We start from the raw sequence: 14849 nt of genomic DNA, 5'->3' as shown, positions 1-14849 counted from the left end.
ATCTCTCCCTTGGCGCCGTCTAGCGAATCTGATTTTTTCTGTCATTTCTTTTCTCTTTCTCTGTAGGAGTGTGTGTGTTTGAGTGAGTCTGCGTGTGTGTGAGTGGGGGGCGTTTAATTAAATTACAGTTTCTGTAACACGAATGCAACCCACAAGCGAAGCAAGTCGTTGCAATTTCATATCGACACTCAACTCTCGCCATTCGCATTGAGGCAGCTAATTTTCTTTTATACGCACTCGCTTCGATTTGCCTCAACTTTTTGAACCCTTGATGAGGCTCTGAAGAGCAGAAAGTCTTAAGGACTAAAGAGAAATATAAGTTGTATGCCCTGTAAATCAAGTGTTAGCAGAGTGTGATCATGCAAAACGATATGAGTTATATTTTTCTTTAAAGATAAACAAATAAGAAAGCTAGAGTCGATTGTGATTGACTGTGAGATACCAATCTTAAATAAAAACAAAATAGTGCTGTAATATTCTTATAAAATACAAAATTTATATATCGTAAAAATACAAAAAATATACGGAGAGTTATATTTGGTATATTGATATACATTGAAAATATACCAATGATTACAAAATATACCAGATTGTGAAACCTGAAGTAATGTTCTACAAAACTATGAAAAATAAATTACATTTTTGAAATAAAAAATTTTACATTGAAAAGAAATAAATATATTTCCAAAAGTTCTCAACTTTTTTAGTATCGTTTTCGCATATTAAGTTTATCAGCATAAACTAAAACATAAGTTCCGTTTTGTAATATTTAATATGAAACACATTTTTTAATTTACATTAATTCAATTCTTAATGATATAAAATTTGGTCTTAGAATTAAATGATTTGTCCTATAAACTATTTTTAAATTGACTTAATATAATTATATATTATATTTTGGCAAGTTTACCAAAGTAAAATTATCCACTTCTCATTATTTACTCTTAAATTTCCATCAGATTTTTTTTTCTATATAAAATCTTTAGAAAATTTAACAAAATAAAATGTCTTATTGATCCTTAACACATATAAGAAATTAAATGCATTTTCCTTACTTTTCAATCTATTTATGATATGTATAAGTAAGAAAAAGAAAATAAATTTTCTTTCGAATATTCGCATTGACCAAAAAATACAGTTTTAGTTGTTATTGAGTTTTTTTGCGAATCTTCTTGAAAACCTACTTCAATGTTAAAACTTATTTCATAGAAAAAGCTGTCAATGAATTTAGGTTAGTTTCAATAACATCGATTACATGTGATCAATAGTTATCGATTACTTGAATTGAAGTTTTTTTTAAAAAGAAAATTAAGAACAAAAAAATATATTGATGAACAAACTCCTTAAATTATTTTATTATTAAATAATATTTCAAACATTTTCTAATTGTTCTATTAAATGTTCAGTGTTGCTATGCGTATTTTCGATAACGCCTGTAATGTTAATCTTGCTAACAATGCAGCCCTGCTTTTGACGTTTCACAACACTGTCGTTGATTAGCTTGAATTTTGTTTATCGTGCAGCTTTTGCCTTTGTTACACGCTGTGATTGCTAAGCTCTTTCTTTTTTATTGTGCTCAAGTTGGCTTTTATGATCCATTCTTATATTGTGCTTGTGTGTTTATCACTTGTATCTGTTGTCACATTGTTTATAAGCAATTAATCATTAGATTGCCGAACAATGAGATGAACAAAAAAAGTCCTAGAAAACATGTTTGTCAGTTAGTTCCAAGGAAATATATTTATGTATTGTATATAAAAAAAAAGGACATACAAATCATAAAGTTAAGCACTTCGCTAACATAAGTTCGGCCAACTAATGAGAACTCTTTTCTTTTAGCCCAAGTTTTTTGGTGGCATGCCACACTTGAAGTGGCAACTTAAGGATATTCTTGGCATTTTTTTCTCTGATTATTTTCGCTGTCAATATGGCGCCATTTATGACAAACTGGGCAACAACAAAGGAGGCAGGCAACATTGATGCCACACACTCGTAATCAGACTGACATGTGAGTGTATGTGTGGCAGCATCTCGAAAGGAAGTGAGCTCGAGAGTTGTGTGTGTGTGTGTTTTGCTGCCACAAGCTAATGAGTCCATGGCGTGTCTTTAGCGAGTCTCGAGTTAATGTTTCGCGTATTGATTTCGTCCTTGCAGCAGCTGCCACACACACACACACACATAGCCAGTTGCGGCATGCCCCATGGCCCAACTTCAGCTACACATGCCACATAATTGGCTCAAGTTGGCAGCTAGCCCAGCATGTCCCCGACTGCAGCATCATTCTCTCTCCCCTCCCTCTGTACTCTCATTTGGCAGCACAATTAAGGGGCAACCTTCTTCGCCTCCTCAGCAGGTTACGTGCATCAAATGTAAATTTAATTTGCAACTTGTGCCAAAAAATTTCGATTCACATTGAGACACATAAGTTAGCCTTTTGTTTTCGACGAGCCTATTGATTCTGCGGGAGCTACTAAACGTTGACGTCATTAGCGAATTTCTTCTCTTATTCTCTTCCTCTCTCTCTCTCTCTCTGTGTGTGGGTGTAAACGGAAATAAATGAGCCTCCATTTGAGCCAAATAGCCAAAGTTGTCGTTGGCCTAAACAGAGATACACATAATCGCCTGCTTAACTCGGCTTTTGCATTAGCTACAAATCGAGCATCTTTTTCTCATCTAATTCCAGAGTAAATATTCCTCTTCTTTCTCTTCTTTTTTTTTGTTCTTGGTTCTTTTGGCAACCGAATTGAAGCATAAACCTGAATGAATTGAATGAATGAACTTGAAACACACACATTTTGTCGACTTCATTTCACTGCGACTTTTTGTTGCTCCTGTTTTTCCAAGAATTCTCATGTGTGATTAACTAAGTAAAGAGGGACGATGTTAATATAATATGTCTGTTGCGTATACGCAATGTCTGCAATGTCTGCCATAGAAATCGGCCCTTGTGGGTGTTATATAGTCTCAGCACATATTATTCTGCATTATACATAGATGAATGTGCGTTAAGACGCGTATCTTGTATCTTTAAGCTTGCTTTGGTCATAAGTTTCATTTATTTGAATACATTTATGCATTTATGAATATGCATTATGAGCTGCTTAGCTCTTATGAAATCTGAGATATAAGCGTTTATTTAAGTTAATGGTCGGAAGATTAAATATTGATAGAGACCGGAGTTTATTTATTTATATTGTGGTAGATTCAGAAATATTAAATACTGTACATAATTTTCATTTAAATTGAAAACAACATTTTTAGTAATCCATATTTGTAGACTTTATTTTTATATGATTATTTTCCGCAGAGTTTCAATAGAATTCCTTGATGTGTTGTAATATTGATAACAATTTATAATGATCAGGATTCGTAGTACTTTTTTACTACTACAGTTTATTGGATAATTGGTTTATTGTTTTCACATATTTAATAAATTATAAATGCTAATTTTTTGCTTTCCATATTTGTAAACTTTATCTTTTAGTATCGAAAAGATATTATTTCAACTGCAATGTTTTTGGTTTGTTGACATAACACCATTCTAAATATACCATAGAGGGCAAAATATACCATTTTACCCATTCCAAATTTCTTAAATAAATTTTACAATTTTTATTTGTTCCCAATTTTTATACCCGCTACCCATAGGATAGAAGGGTATTATAACTTTGTGCCGGCAGGAAATGTATGTAACAGGTAAAAGGAGGCATCTCCGACCCTATAAAGTATATATATTCTTGATCAGCGTTAACAGCCGAGACGATCTAGCCATGTCCGTCTGTCCGTCTGTGTGTCTGTCCGTCTGTCCGTATGAACACCTAGATCTCAGAGACTATAAGAGATAGAGCTATAATTTTTTTTCGACAGCATTTGTTATGCTTGCACGCAGATCAAGTTTGTTTCAAATTTTTGCCACGCCCACTTCCGCCCCCGCAAATCAAAAAAATCGAATAACAAGCATAAATTTAAAGCTAGAGTTGCAAATTTTGGTATATAGTATAATTACTACAGTATTTATGATTCCTGAAAATTTGGTTGCGATCAGATGAAAATTGTGAAAGTTATTAAAGAAATACTTTTGTATGGGCAAACACGCCTACTTACTAGGGGTCTTAGTTGCTTTAGATGACAATCTGGTATATTGTGCCGTCTATGGTATATTTTGAATGCGGTACTATATCAATATACCAAATATACTATTTGGTATATTTTTAGTATTTTTGCAGTATATTCGGTATATTTTGAGAAAATTATCGCAAAATATATTTCTTTTATTCAAAATGGGTAGCGGGTATCTCACAGTCGAGTGCACTCGACTGTAGCTTTCTTACTTGTTTTTTCTGTATTAAGATTTTTTTGCAAAAATGAATAAATTCATATAATAAGTATTCCACTCGACAATTCTGCCAGAGAGTTACCTATATACTATATATTCATACATATATGAAATATAATATAATATAGCTAGATCAACTTCAGGACTTTCATAATTTCATGCTAAGCATTTTATGAAGGAACTCTTCGTTTTGCAAGGCATCTTCAGAATTCTTAGAAATCAACCACAAGAAAAGATTTCAAATAAATGTACATAATATGTGTAGTAATTGCTTGGAAAAGCGCTTCTCAAGAATACAAATTGTATTGTCTTTTTACTCCGAATTTCTATTTCTATGTATAATACTTTTGCTATGTTTTCCTTTAAGCAAAATATGTTTATCAACAGCTGCTTAAATAAATACATGTTTATCTTCAATTTATACTCGATTTATATTATTGTTGGCTAATTCTATAAAAGCTCTTCACTTGTCCAGCAGCTTTTTGATTTAATTATAAACAAATATTTTAAAGAGTGCTGTGGCCAAACAAGTTGAAAATGCTCTTCTATCTCATAATAAACTGGAAACTTATGATTGGCCATTTCTCATGGCTGGCAAACGAAAAACACTTTAAGCATAAGCTAAACAAATAGTTTGAAAAATACCTCAAACTTGCGGTGGGGTCAAAGTGTAACTAATAGCTGGATAAGATATATGTTTTAAACAGGGGGAATGGACTAGATTAAGTTGCATTCTGTGTGAGTGTGTGTGTGTGTGTGAAACCCAATTCCGTTTTGGGGAAATTTCATTTGTTCCGTGATCTGGCATTGAATTAGGCCATCATCTTAGCTAAAAGTCTGCAACTTCTTTTGGGCCGCACACAAACACACATTCAAGTGTCAAATTTTGCCTTTTTGTGCGCTAGATTTGCCTTGGCTGTAGTCAAGTGTGTGGATTGTGTGTGTGTGTGTGTGTGTGTCTCGTTGTTGTGGCCCGAACGGTGGCGAATTACCATAAAAATGCGCAGCACACTGACAAAGATAATCTTTATTTGCGCTGTGGCAACCAATTCAAATGCCGAGTCCTTGAACCTCAAGGACCTTTATCTCTGAGCACTCTCACACACACATACAACACACACACACACCGTCTTGATACTATATATAATTGACAGTTAAGCTTAAGCGACAAAGATGTTTTGTTTTCTCATTCAATCTGATATTGCATTCCGATTATCGTTTATACAATGTATTTTTTCTTTGCTCTCTTTAATGACCAACATTTCTGTTGTCTGTTCTTTTTTTTACTTATTTATGCTGGCCTACTTACCTGTCTGCTGGGCCACGCCCACTCGCCAGCGTCAGCGTCATCAGCATGCTGCTCATGTGCTGCACATAATTGCATTCAAAGAGCTTCGCTCTTCCCTCCGTCGCCTCTTCCTCTCCCTTCTCAGAGCTCACTTGAGCTGATGAGGTCGCCTGTGTGTTGTGCATGTGGCCGACATTGCGCTGACCAGGGCTGCAGCGAAAAGCCATTGGCCATTGACCCACCCCCTCTGCCCACTTATTGAGTGGCGCGGCAAATGACAATAAAAGCGGTTACTTATACGCCACGTAGTCCAGCCTGCTACGAGCCACCTTCACATCGTCGCATTGAGCTGTCATGTCATGAGGCAATTGGTAGCTTTGTTGGCGGCTTTGTTATTACACCAACTTCATCGTAGTTGTCCACCCTCTGCCTCTCCTCTTTGGTTACGCTGTAATTAAATGCATTAACTTGCTAAAGTTCTCGGGCGACATCGTTGAACAACTTTTAATGCATCGGGATTGCGAACTTCGTTAGTTGAATATGCAAACAGATTTTTTTTACCGTAGCAAATTGAAGTTGACAATGCCTTTCACTGACCATAAGCATAACTTATCTTTTGCTCGAACAACACGTAATCCATTTCCATACTCTATTTTATAATTATTGTGATTGATGTGCAGCCATAGAGTCGCCTTTATAATATATATTTTGTTGAACATTATTTCGATATCAGGCTATTAAGCACTCGCAAATGATTAATGAACTGCTTCACCATTGTTTTACCTATAATGAAGCAAATATGCATATTTTTTAAACCATTATTTACTTATTTATTTTATGCCAGTTACCTCAATTACAAATAAATTTAACAATAAATGTTAATTATACACTTTTCACAAGTCAACGTTCTTTTCACTATATATAAATGCTTACATTTCTGTTTCTAAGATTTATAACAGAAATATATTTAAAATAGTAATCTAACATCACTGTACTAATTGCCTATTTTATTTTAGAAGCAAGATTATTCCATTAAAAATAATCATTTTTGATTCTGTAGTCACTTCATAAATAGTTACTGATCTTATTTTTTAAATAAAATTATTTGTTTGCAATTTTTCATTTATATTTTATATATAAATTGCTTAACCTCAAAAGCAGATTATATTTATAAATATAAAAAAACAAAAAATTTTGCAATTTTAAGTTCCTTCTTATTTATATTTCCTTCTTCTGTAGTCGTAGAATTATTCTGACTTTTTAAGTTTCCAAAATTAATTTGAACAAGTAAGAAAGTTACAGTCGAGTGTGCTCGACTGTGAGATACCCGCTACCCATTTTTAATAAGGGCAAAATATTGGTATTATTTTCAAAATATACCGAAAATACTACAAAAATACTAAAATATACCAAATGGTATGTTTGGTATATCGATACAGCACATCATTCAAAATATACCATAGACGGCACAATGTACCAGATTGTCGGCCAAAGCAACTAAGACCCATAGTAAGTAGGCGTTTTTGCCCATACAAATAATAACTTCCACAATTTTTATCAGATCGCAACTTAATTTTCAGGAATCATAACTACTATAGTAATTATTGTATATACCAAAATTCGCAACTCTAGCTTTAAATTTACGCTTGTTATTCGATTTTTTTGATTTACGGGGGCAGAAGTGGGCGTGTCAAAAATTTGAAACAAACTTGATCTGCGTGCAAACATAACAAATGCTGTCGAACAAAAATTATAGCTCTATCTCTTATAGTCTCTGAGATCTAGGTGTTCATACGGACAGACGGACAGACACACAGACGGACAGACGGACATGGCTATATCGTCTCGGCTGTTGACGCTGATCAAGAATATATATACTTTATAGGGTCGGAGATGCCTCGTTCTACCTGTTACATACATTTCCTGCCGGCACAAAGTTATAATACCCTTCTACCCTATGGGTATAAAAATTTGAGTTTAAATAAATCTAATGTTTTACGAATTCATTTATAATTTCGTTTTAAGTATTTTGTCGAAATTTACAGAACATTTTTTAATTTCGCTATATAAAAAATGGTAATAGTCGAAAAGATGTATATGCTAATGATTTACGTTCTAAAACTATCAAATACAATAAAATTTTAACTGTCATTATATATAAATAAGTTATGCAATATGTTAAACTATTTTAGTTAAAGCTGGAAGTTAAGAATGGAAGTTTACAGACATGAAATCATGAAAATATTTTAATATTTTCTTTATACAGCAAAGAGTTTTGCATTATTTGAAATGAATTCTATTTGAATACCTAGTTTAGAAACATGATTTAAGATTTTAAAATATTCTCAGAATTCGTAACTGTAACTTCTTAGTATATTCAGCTGTATTTATTCGACAGAACAGAACTATTTTCCTTGATTTTTCCACAGTTGTTTGCCACCTTTAGCGCATTCCAAGCGCGTCTATTGATTTAAGCGTTCTTATGTTTTGACTATGCTACTCGTACTCTGACCTTCGTGGCCTCTTTGCGTGCATTGACCAGCTGCTCGACCGCACGACGCGACTAGAAATATTATAAAAAAAAAAAACGACAACAAAAACAAACAACAAAAAATACAAGAAAATTAAAATAAAAAAAACGAGAGAACAAAACAGCAAAAGAAAAACTTATTTGCTGACAGGTTTTGTGCAATTGATTTTCGACAGTTAGTTAAATGTGGAACGTTTGCGCGGCTGGCATACGCGGCGGCTGTGTAATGTTTTTAGCTGTGTGATATAAAAATCGATTATACGCCACGTTAAACGCGAAGAGTGTGTGAGTGTATGAGTGTGGGGAATAAAAAGGAAGAGCAGCATCATATTGCCTTATCAGCGGAGATTGTTCGCGTTTCAATTTAACGCCAGCGACTTGAAGCGTGTTGCGTGTGAATTGCCAATTGAGAGAAATCAGCTAAACTGCGCGTGTGAAGAGGAGCGGAAGGTTTCCAGCTGCCAATTTCGTCAGCACCTTTGATTTGTGTCGTTAATAGGCCAAACATTTATCAGTCGAGTGTGCAAAAAACAAAAAAATAAGGGAAATGTTGCGCAAACGGCTGAAGAAGAAGCAGAAACGGTCGACGTCGGGCGAACGGAAACGGAAATTGTTGCTGTGCATTTTTAACAGAGGTCGGCCGCCATTTTCATTACAACTTTGCTCCCCTCTGCACCCCCCTCCCTGCACTTTTCATTGTTCTGCAAACGGTCGCTGAATTAAGCAATGAATTTTTAATGTTTTTTTGTAGGCTCGTCCCACGGCCACGCCCCACTGCCCACAATAATGCGGGTCGCACGAATGGGGAGCGAGAGGACTTTAAATAAATGACGGCCACAATAACAGATAGACAGAGAGACAGTATGAGTGAAAGAGAGAGAAATAGCGAGGCAGCTATGACAACGGGTTAAACGTGTTTTATCGTCGCCTTCGCAGTTTGCCTTATGAAATTGAAACCCTTTGAAGTGGTCCTCTGTGTTGCTCTTACACTTCTCTCTCGTTCGCTTCTTTTTCACTTGTTGAGTTTAATCAGCTGAGTGTTGAGCTCAGCATCGAGATTGGTCCCACTGTTTGCTGTCTGTTGACACTACACAGAAACACACAAACACAGACAAACACACACAGAAGTGAAGCATCATCCTAAGGAGGCCAAGGAGCTAAAGCTAAGCATCCTCAATGGCCAGTTTTGTTCTTGCTACTGCATGAGCCAGGCAATTAATTAGATTTTGACAGCGTTTAGCAATCATTAATCAAGGCAAAATTTGATAATTGCAATAATTTAATACAACTGATTAATGCTGACTATTAGCCTAATCTCTCGTTCTCTTTCTTCCAGGCAGTTTTTATATTGTTTGCAGTCTGTCGAGTCTTGAGATTAATTTAAATTATTATACAGGCTGTTAAGCTTTGCTGAAAGTTGGTTTAAAAATAGAAGACTTTTCTGACAAGTTAGAGCACACAATTTATCATGTAGTTGCACTTAAAAAAGCAATGTGTTGAAATAACTATTTGGATTGAAATATTGGTTTCATTTAAGCATTATAAATGAGGGAAGAAATATATTAATATTGAAGAAATAATACTTATGTATATTAATACTTTAAAAATGGTTTTTATACCCGCTACTCATAGGGTAGAAGAGTATTACAACTTTGTGCCTCCACGAAATGTATGTACCAGGCATCTCCGACCCTATAAAGTATATACATATGTATATTCTTGATCGGTGTCAACAGTCAAGACGATAAAGCCATGTCCGTCTTGGATCTCAGAGATTATAATTGGAGGCGATTTTTGGTACATACAATAATAACTATACTATAATAAGATTCCTAAAAATTTGGTTGCGATTAGATAAAAATTGTCGAAGTTATTAGAGAATTGTTTTTGTATGTGCAAAACCGCCTTCTTCTGGTATATTTATATGGTATTTTTTTAATGTAGTACTATAACAATATACCAAAATTAACATTCAGTATATTTTTGTAGTGTTTGTGGAATATTTAAAAATAAACGCCGCATTTTTGTGCTTTTATTCAAATTGGGTAGCGGGTGTTTCACGGTCGAGCACACTCGACTGTAGCTTTCGTACTTGTTAATTTAAGAATTTAAGCATCCATAAATTATTGTATATAGAATTCCAATATTACTTTGAATGCATTGATATTCAATTATGATTAACTATAACTTAAAAAATAAAACATTGAAAGTAAAGTTTGGTTAACTCACTTTGTTATCTATTTTATCTAGTTCTCTATAAATTGTTTTAGACCCATGAGGCTAACCCTTTTTACTTTCTTAGTATGTTCATTTCCAATGAAATTTGTAACCTTTTTGGGAAAAAATGTTGTTAAGGAAAAATAGTAAATTTCGTTTGAAAAGTCTGTTAATAAAGTGGGTTGCAATTCATTAATTTTAATGTGACAAAATAAATACCAAATGGTACAAAAAGACTATTTCCAATTCTTGTGAAAACTCTCTGAATTCCTATTTCAATTTATGCCACAAAAGATACTTCAATGCATCTTTAGAAAGGTTGAACAATTATTAAATGTAATATCGTTTACATTGAATAGTTTTTCCAGCAATTTGGCAGAATAACATACAGAAGTAAGTCAAAATATTTATTATTTCTACATTTTTGAATACTCTTTGAATCAATTGTCAATTTAAATGCAATCAGTTTCACATCAAGTTTGCAATTTAAATACAACTAACAGCAGAGGAAAAGACTTTTTGCATTCAGAATGATGTGAAAACAGGCCATAAAATTTATCCTTTCGCACAATAACTTGAGTCAATTGCCTTGCTGAGTCATTTAGCTTAATTTGAACATCAACTATTCAATACAATATCGATTTTATTGACAACAACTCGAATGTATTTGCTACGATTTGCTTTTCTTATCGGTGGCAGGACACCTGTGTATTTGTTTTTTTTTTTGGTGTTGTTGTTGGGGATTTTACTGGCAGTAAGACCACAGTTTTAATTTGATTCAGTTGGCATTATCTTTCACAAATATGCGATATATGCGGCATTTACTTAGCTTGATTGCCAAACACAACCGAATGCCATAAATAAACACAACTCAAGTGCATGGCACAGCATCATTCTCCATCTCTCACTTGGATTGTCTCTGTTTGTCTGACTGGCTGATTGAAAGACAAACTGAAATCAACATTTATTATATTTATGATATTTATGTACGATGCCTTTTTACATAATAACAATGTTCAGCGGGGCTTTTGTTTTGCTTTATGGCAAGCCATTCGCAAAAAAGTCCTTTAGCATTTGTCAAGTGAGTGAGGAACGATAAAAAATACAAATTTCAATAAAGAAGTAACTTTTAAGAATGTCTTAAAGCTAGTCATATATATAAATAACGATTTGAAAAGAACAGCATTTAATATCTGTGCCAAAGAATTGAATAATAACGAAAGCAAAAAGTGAACAAGAATTTAGAGACCAAACTTTTAAATTATTAAATGATATTACCGAGAATTTATAGAAAATATATATTTTTAGTTGTCAAACCTATTTGAAAATCTATTAAAGAGATTTTGATAGAAGAGGAATTTAACAAACTAAAATTTTATATATGTTTTAAAGAATTCTCAAAGAATAATCAATTCATCATTTTCTGAAGAATAATCATGAAAATTATGAAAGCAAAAAGAGAAGAAGAATTTAGAGACAAAACTTTGAAATAAATATATTATTAATATGATATTTTTAAAAATTTTTCTTATTTTTTTTTTTTTTTAATTTTGAAATATTTTTAAGGGAGATGTTGGCAGAAGAAGAATTAAAAGAGTAGAATCTTTATCAACATTATATCATACATATTTTGAAAAGCGAAATTATATTAAGTTCTTGTAACGAATTTATGTGAAATTATTAGCCACAAAATAATAGAAATGATAATAGCAAATTGTTTTTATACATATACATTTTTTAATTTAAATTTTTAAATTAAGTTTAAGTTTCTTAAAGCTAGAAAACAGTAAAAAGATCATATATTTTAAGATTATAATCCATTTTATGATAAATTTGTACAACAAAAAAAATTGCTTCGCTTTGGAAAGCAAAATTTTATCGTGATTTTAACAATTAGATGAAATTAATATGAAACTCTGGAATATTTTTCTAAAAATCCTAGGAGCTTAGCGAATTTCTGTCGCAAACTTTTATAAATTTCTGAAAATGTCTTTCAATCAAAAAAGTAATTTCCCATTTCCTATTTCCCATTTTCCTTCAGTCTGCAGCTGCGTACTGCAATCCTTTTAATCATATAATATATGCTATTTATATTTTATACACTTGACTTTATATTCAACTTTTTTTCTCACGCGCGACTCTCTTTCTTATTCTTTTACAGGTAAGTTTGACATTGATGGACTACATTCTCAAAATGCCGACGACAAGACACAAGCTAATGTAGCTCCGCCAAACCAAGTGCGAGCTCTACCTCTACCTCCTACTCCCAAGGTAAGGGACTGGAAATGTGTTTGTCAGGAATGCTCTGAAGCTCGTGTTTGTGTTGAGATTGTTGAGAACGGCCACAAAAGTGTGCGATGGAATTTTGGGTTTATGATTTGTTTTTTTTTTCGGTCGGTTTTTTGACGTGTCAATAATTTTGGTGCCACTGTGCGTGTAGGTGTCGCATGTGGTATTTATCAACGGGCGGCCACTTTCTGCTCTCCCTCTCTCTCTTTAAGGGCGTTACTTTGGCTTCCATATTTTGCCTCGAAGGCACACAAATTAGATTTACATTTGGCATTGGCTAACATCTAAAGGACTTTGCTTCTGTTTTTTTTTTTGAGGTTTTGGAAACTCCTCTTAAAGTAAGCTCTCGCATTTCCACAATATTGTGGTATTTGCATAAGAAGAAGAAGAATACGAAGCCAGCACAGGAATTAAGCTAAAAAGTGAGACAAAAGTTGTAGAAAACTTTTCATTGTTGTTCTTTTCGTTCTTTTCTTTACGGTTAAAGGTGCAACTTGTACAAAAAGCTTTTAAGTGGCAACTTTTGACACGACACACGGCCCCCCAAGGTGGAGGGAGGGAAACTACAATTCTCACTATGAGCATTTCAACGCTCGAAAGCATTTGCTTAGCGAAAATTTCTTACAATGTGTCTTAAATTGCGCTTTTTTGTGATAGCCATCTTGAAAAAATAGTTGGCAAAAGTTGTGGTGTGCAGATAGCATTGTTAGATGCGTCTATTAAGATGCACATATGCGTGTGCACAGTGGGTTGAAGGCTATTTGCCTAAAGTCTAAAATTAAAGTATATGATATTTGTCACAAAAATAGAAAGGATAAAAATATATTTAGAATATGTCTATATTAATAATGAAATAAATTCTCTAATTTAAGATTAAAGTATATACTAAATTATGTTTGCTAGAAATATAAATGGGAGGAAATATATTTTAAATATATTTAAACAAAAGAAAGTTTGTCATCAGAAGATATATTCTTCACTTACTAACAACATTAGGCAAGATTTGAGTAAATGCAATTTGCAACAGAAAAGAGCGAAATAAACTATAATAAAAATATAGCTACAAACATTAATAATTAAATGAATTTCCCAATTAAGAATTAAAGATTTGTAATAAAAATAAATGCAATGATATATATTCTGTATATATTTAAAAAAAAATTAAATTTAACAGCAAAAAAATTATGAATTATGGATTTATCTTTATATTTTATTATAAGCTCTCCGTCGGTCTGTCCGTCTATCTGCATTAAGGTGTTCATCTCGCAAACTATAAGAGCAAGAACTTTCAAATATGAAATATAGATGTCTATTAGCAATATAAAAAATATTCAATATTAGATACCTAATTTCATTTAAATTTCATGCCAAATATCCATTAGTTTCGTTATGAAAACCATCTTAATTTCAGCATATAAAACAGATATTGATTTCACGCTCAAAGTCCTTTTGACGTCTCAGTTCTCTTGCTTAGCTGATCTTAGAATTCTCTATACTATCTAAGGTCAAAGCAATGTCCACAAATTACGTTACAGGTCATCGCATGGATATTTGGTATTCATTTTTTATGGCGCGTTATTTATGATTTGATTATGCAGGACACACACAAAAATATGCAAATGCGGCAAATTTAATTCGTCAAAGGTTAACATAATCCAATAATCCATGACATGAAATAATTCATTTAGTTGCATATTTTAAAAGTATGGCTTTCACAAACAAAAATATTATTTGACAAACTTTTAGTTAAAGTGTGTTTCAGCTCTTAAACTTGGCAATGTTATTCTTGGAAATTAAAACAAACAGCGAGTAAGAGCAGCTTGTTGTCCCTTAAAAAGTTGCCCCAAAAGTGACCACAAAGTGGCTTAAAGTGTTGTCTTAAGAAACTTTTGCACAAATCAAATAAAAGTCGAAATATTTTCAAATTTTTAAAAACTTCTATATTCAGCTTGTTTGGAATGTAAACAGCAATTGCATTGCTTATCGAAATTCGCATTATTCAAATGTTTTTTCGATTTTGATCAAACATTTTTCCGGTGCTCTCTGATGCAATTTTGTTTGCATTTTTGATAAGCACTCAAACCACTGTGCACAATGCGCCCACAAGCATGCCACACGCAAAATATGCAAATAGCTTTTGCTGCCGTTGAGGCACCTCTTCCATATATGTGTGTGTGAGTGAGTGTGTG

The 14849-nt window shown here is 33.1% G+C and overlaps 1 protein-coding gene across 5 annotated transcripts in view; it reads left to right on the top strand.

Moving 5' to 3' along the window:
* LOC117570920 (phosphatase and actin regulator 4) overlaps positions 1-14849 on the top strand; it is a 138160-nt gene that overhangs the window by 12526 nt on the left and 110785 nt on the right. The window contains exon 1 of one of the 5 annotated variants that reach the window (XM_034252847.2): positions 8687-8789. The exons of the other annotated variants lie outside the window; for them this stretch is intronic. Within the exon in view, the coding sequence (XP_034108738.1) occupies positions 8702-8789 (88 nt within the window). The 5' untranslated portion in view covers positions 8687-8701. Of the gene's footprint in view, positions 1-8686; positions 8790-14849 lie in introns of those variants that run through there. 5 annotated transcript variants of the gene reach the window in all.

The sequence above is a fragment of the Drosophila albomicans genome, chromosome 3 (genome assembly GCF_009650485.2).
Source record: "Drosophila albomicans strain 15112-1751.03 chromosome 3, ASM965048v2, whole genome shotgun sequence".
In the NCBI taxonomy this organism is placed as follows: Eukaryota; Metazoa; Arthropoda; class Insecta; order Diptera; family Drosophilidae; genus Drosophila; species Drosophila albomicans.
Note: the sequence above shows the minus strand (reverse complement) of the source record. Positions and strands in the feature narration are given on the sequence as shown.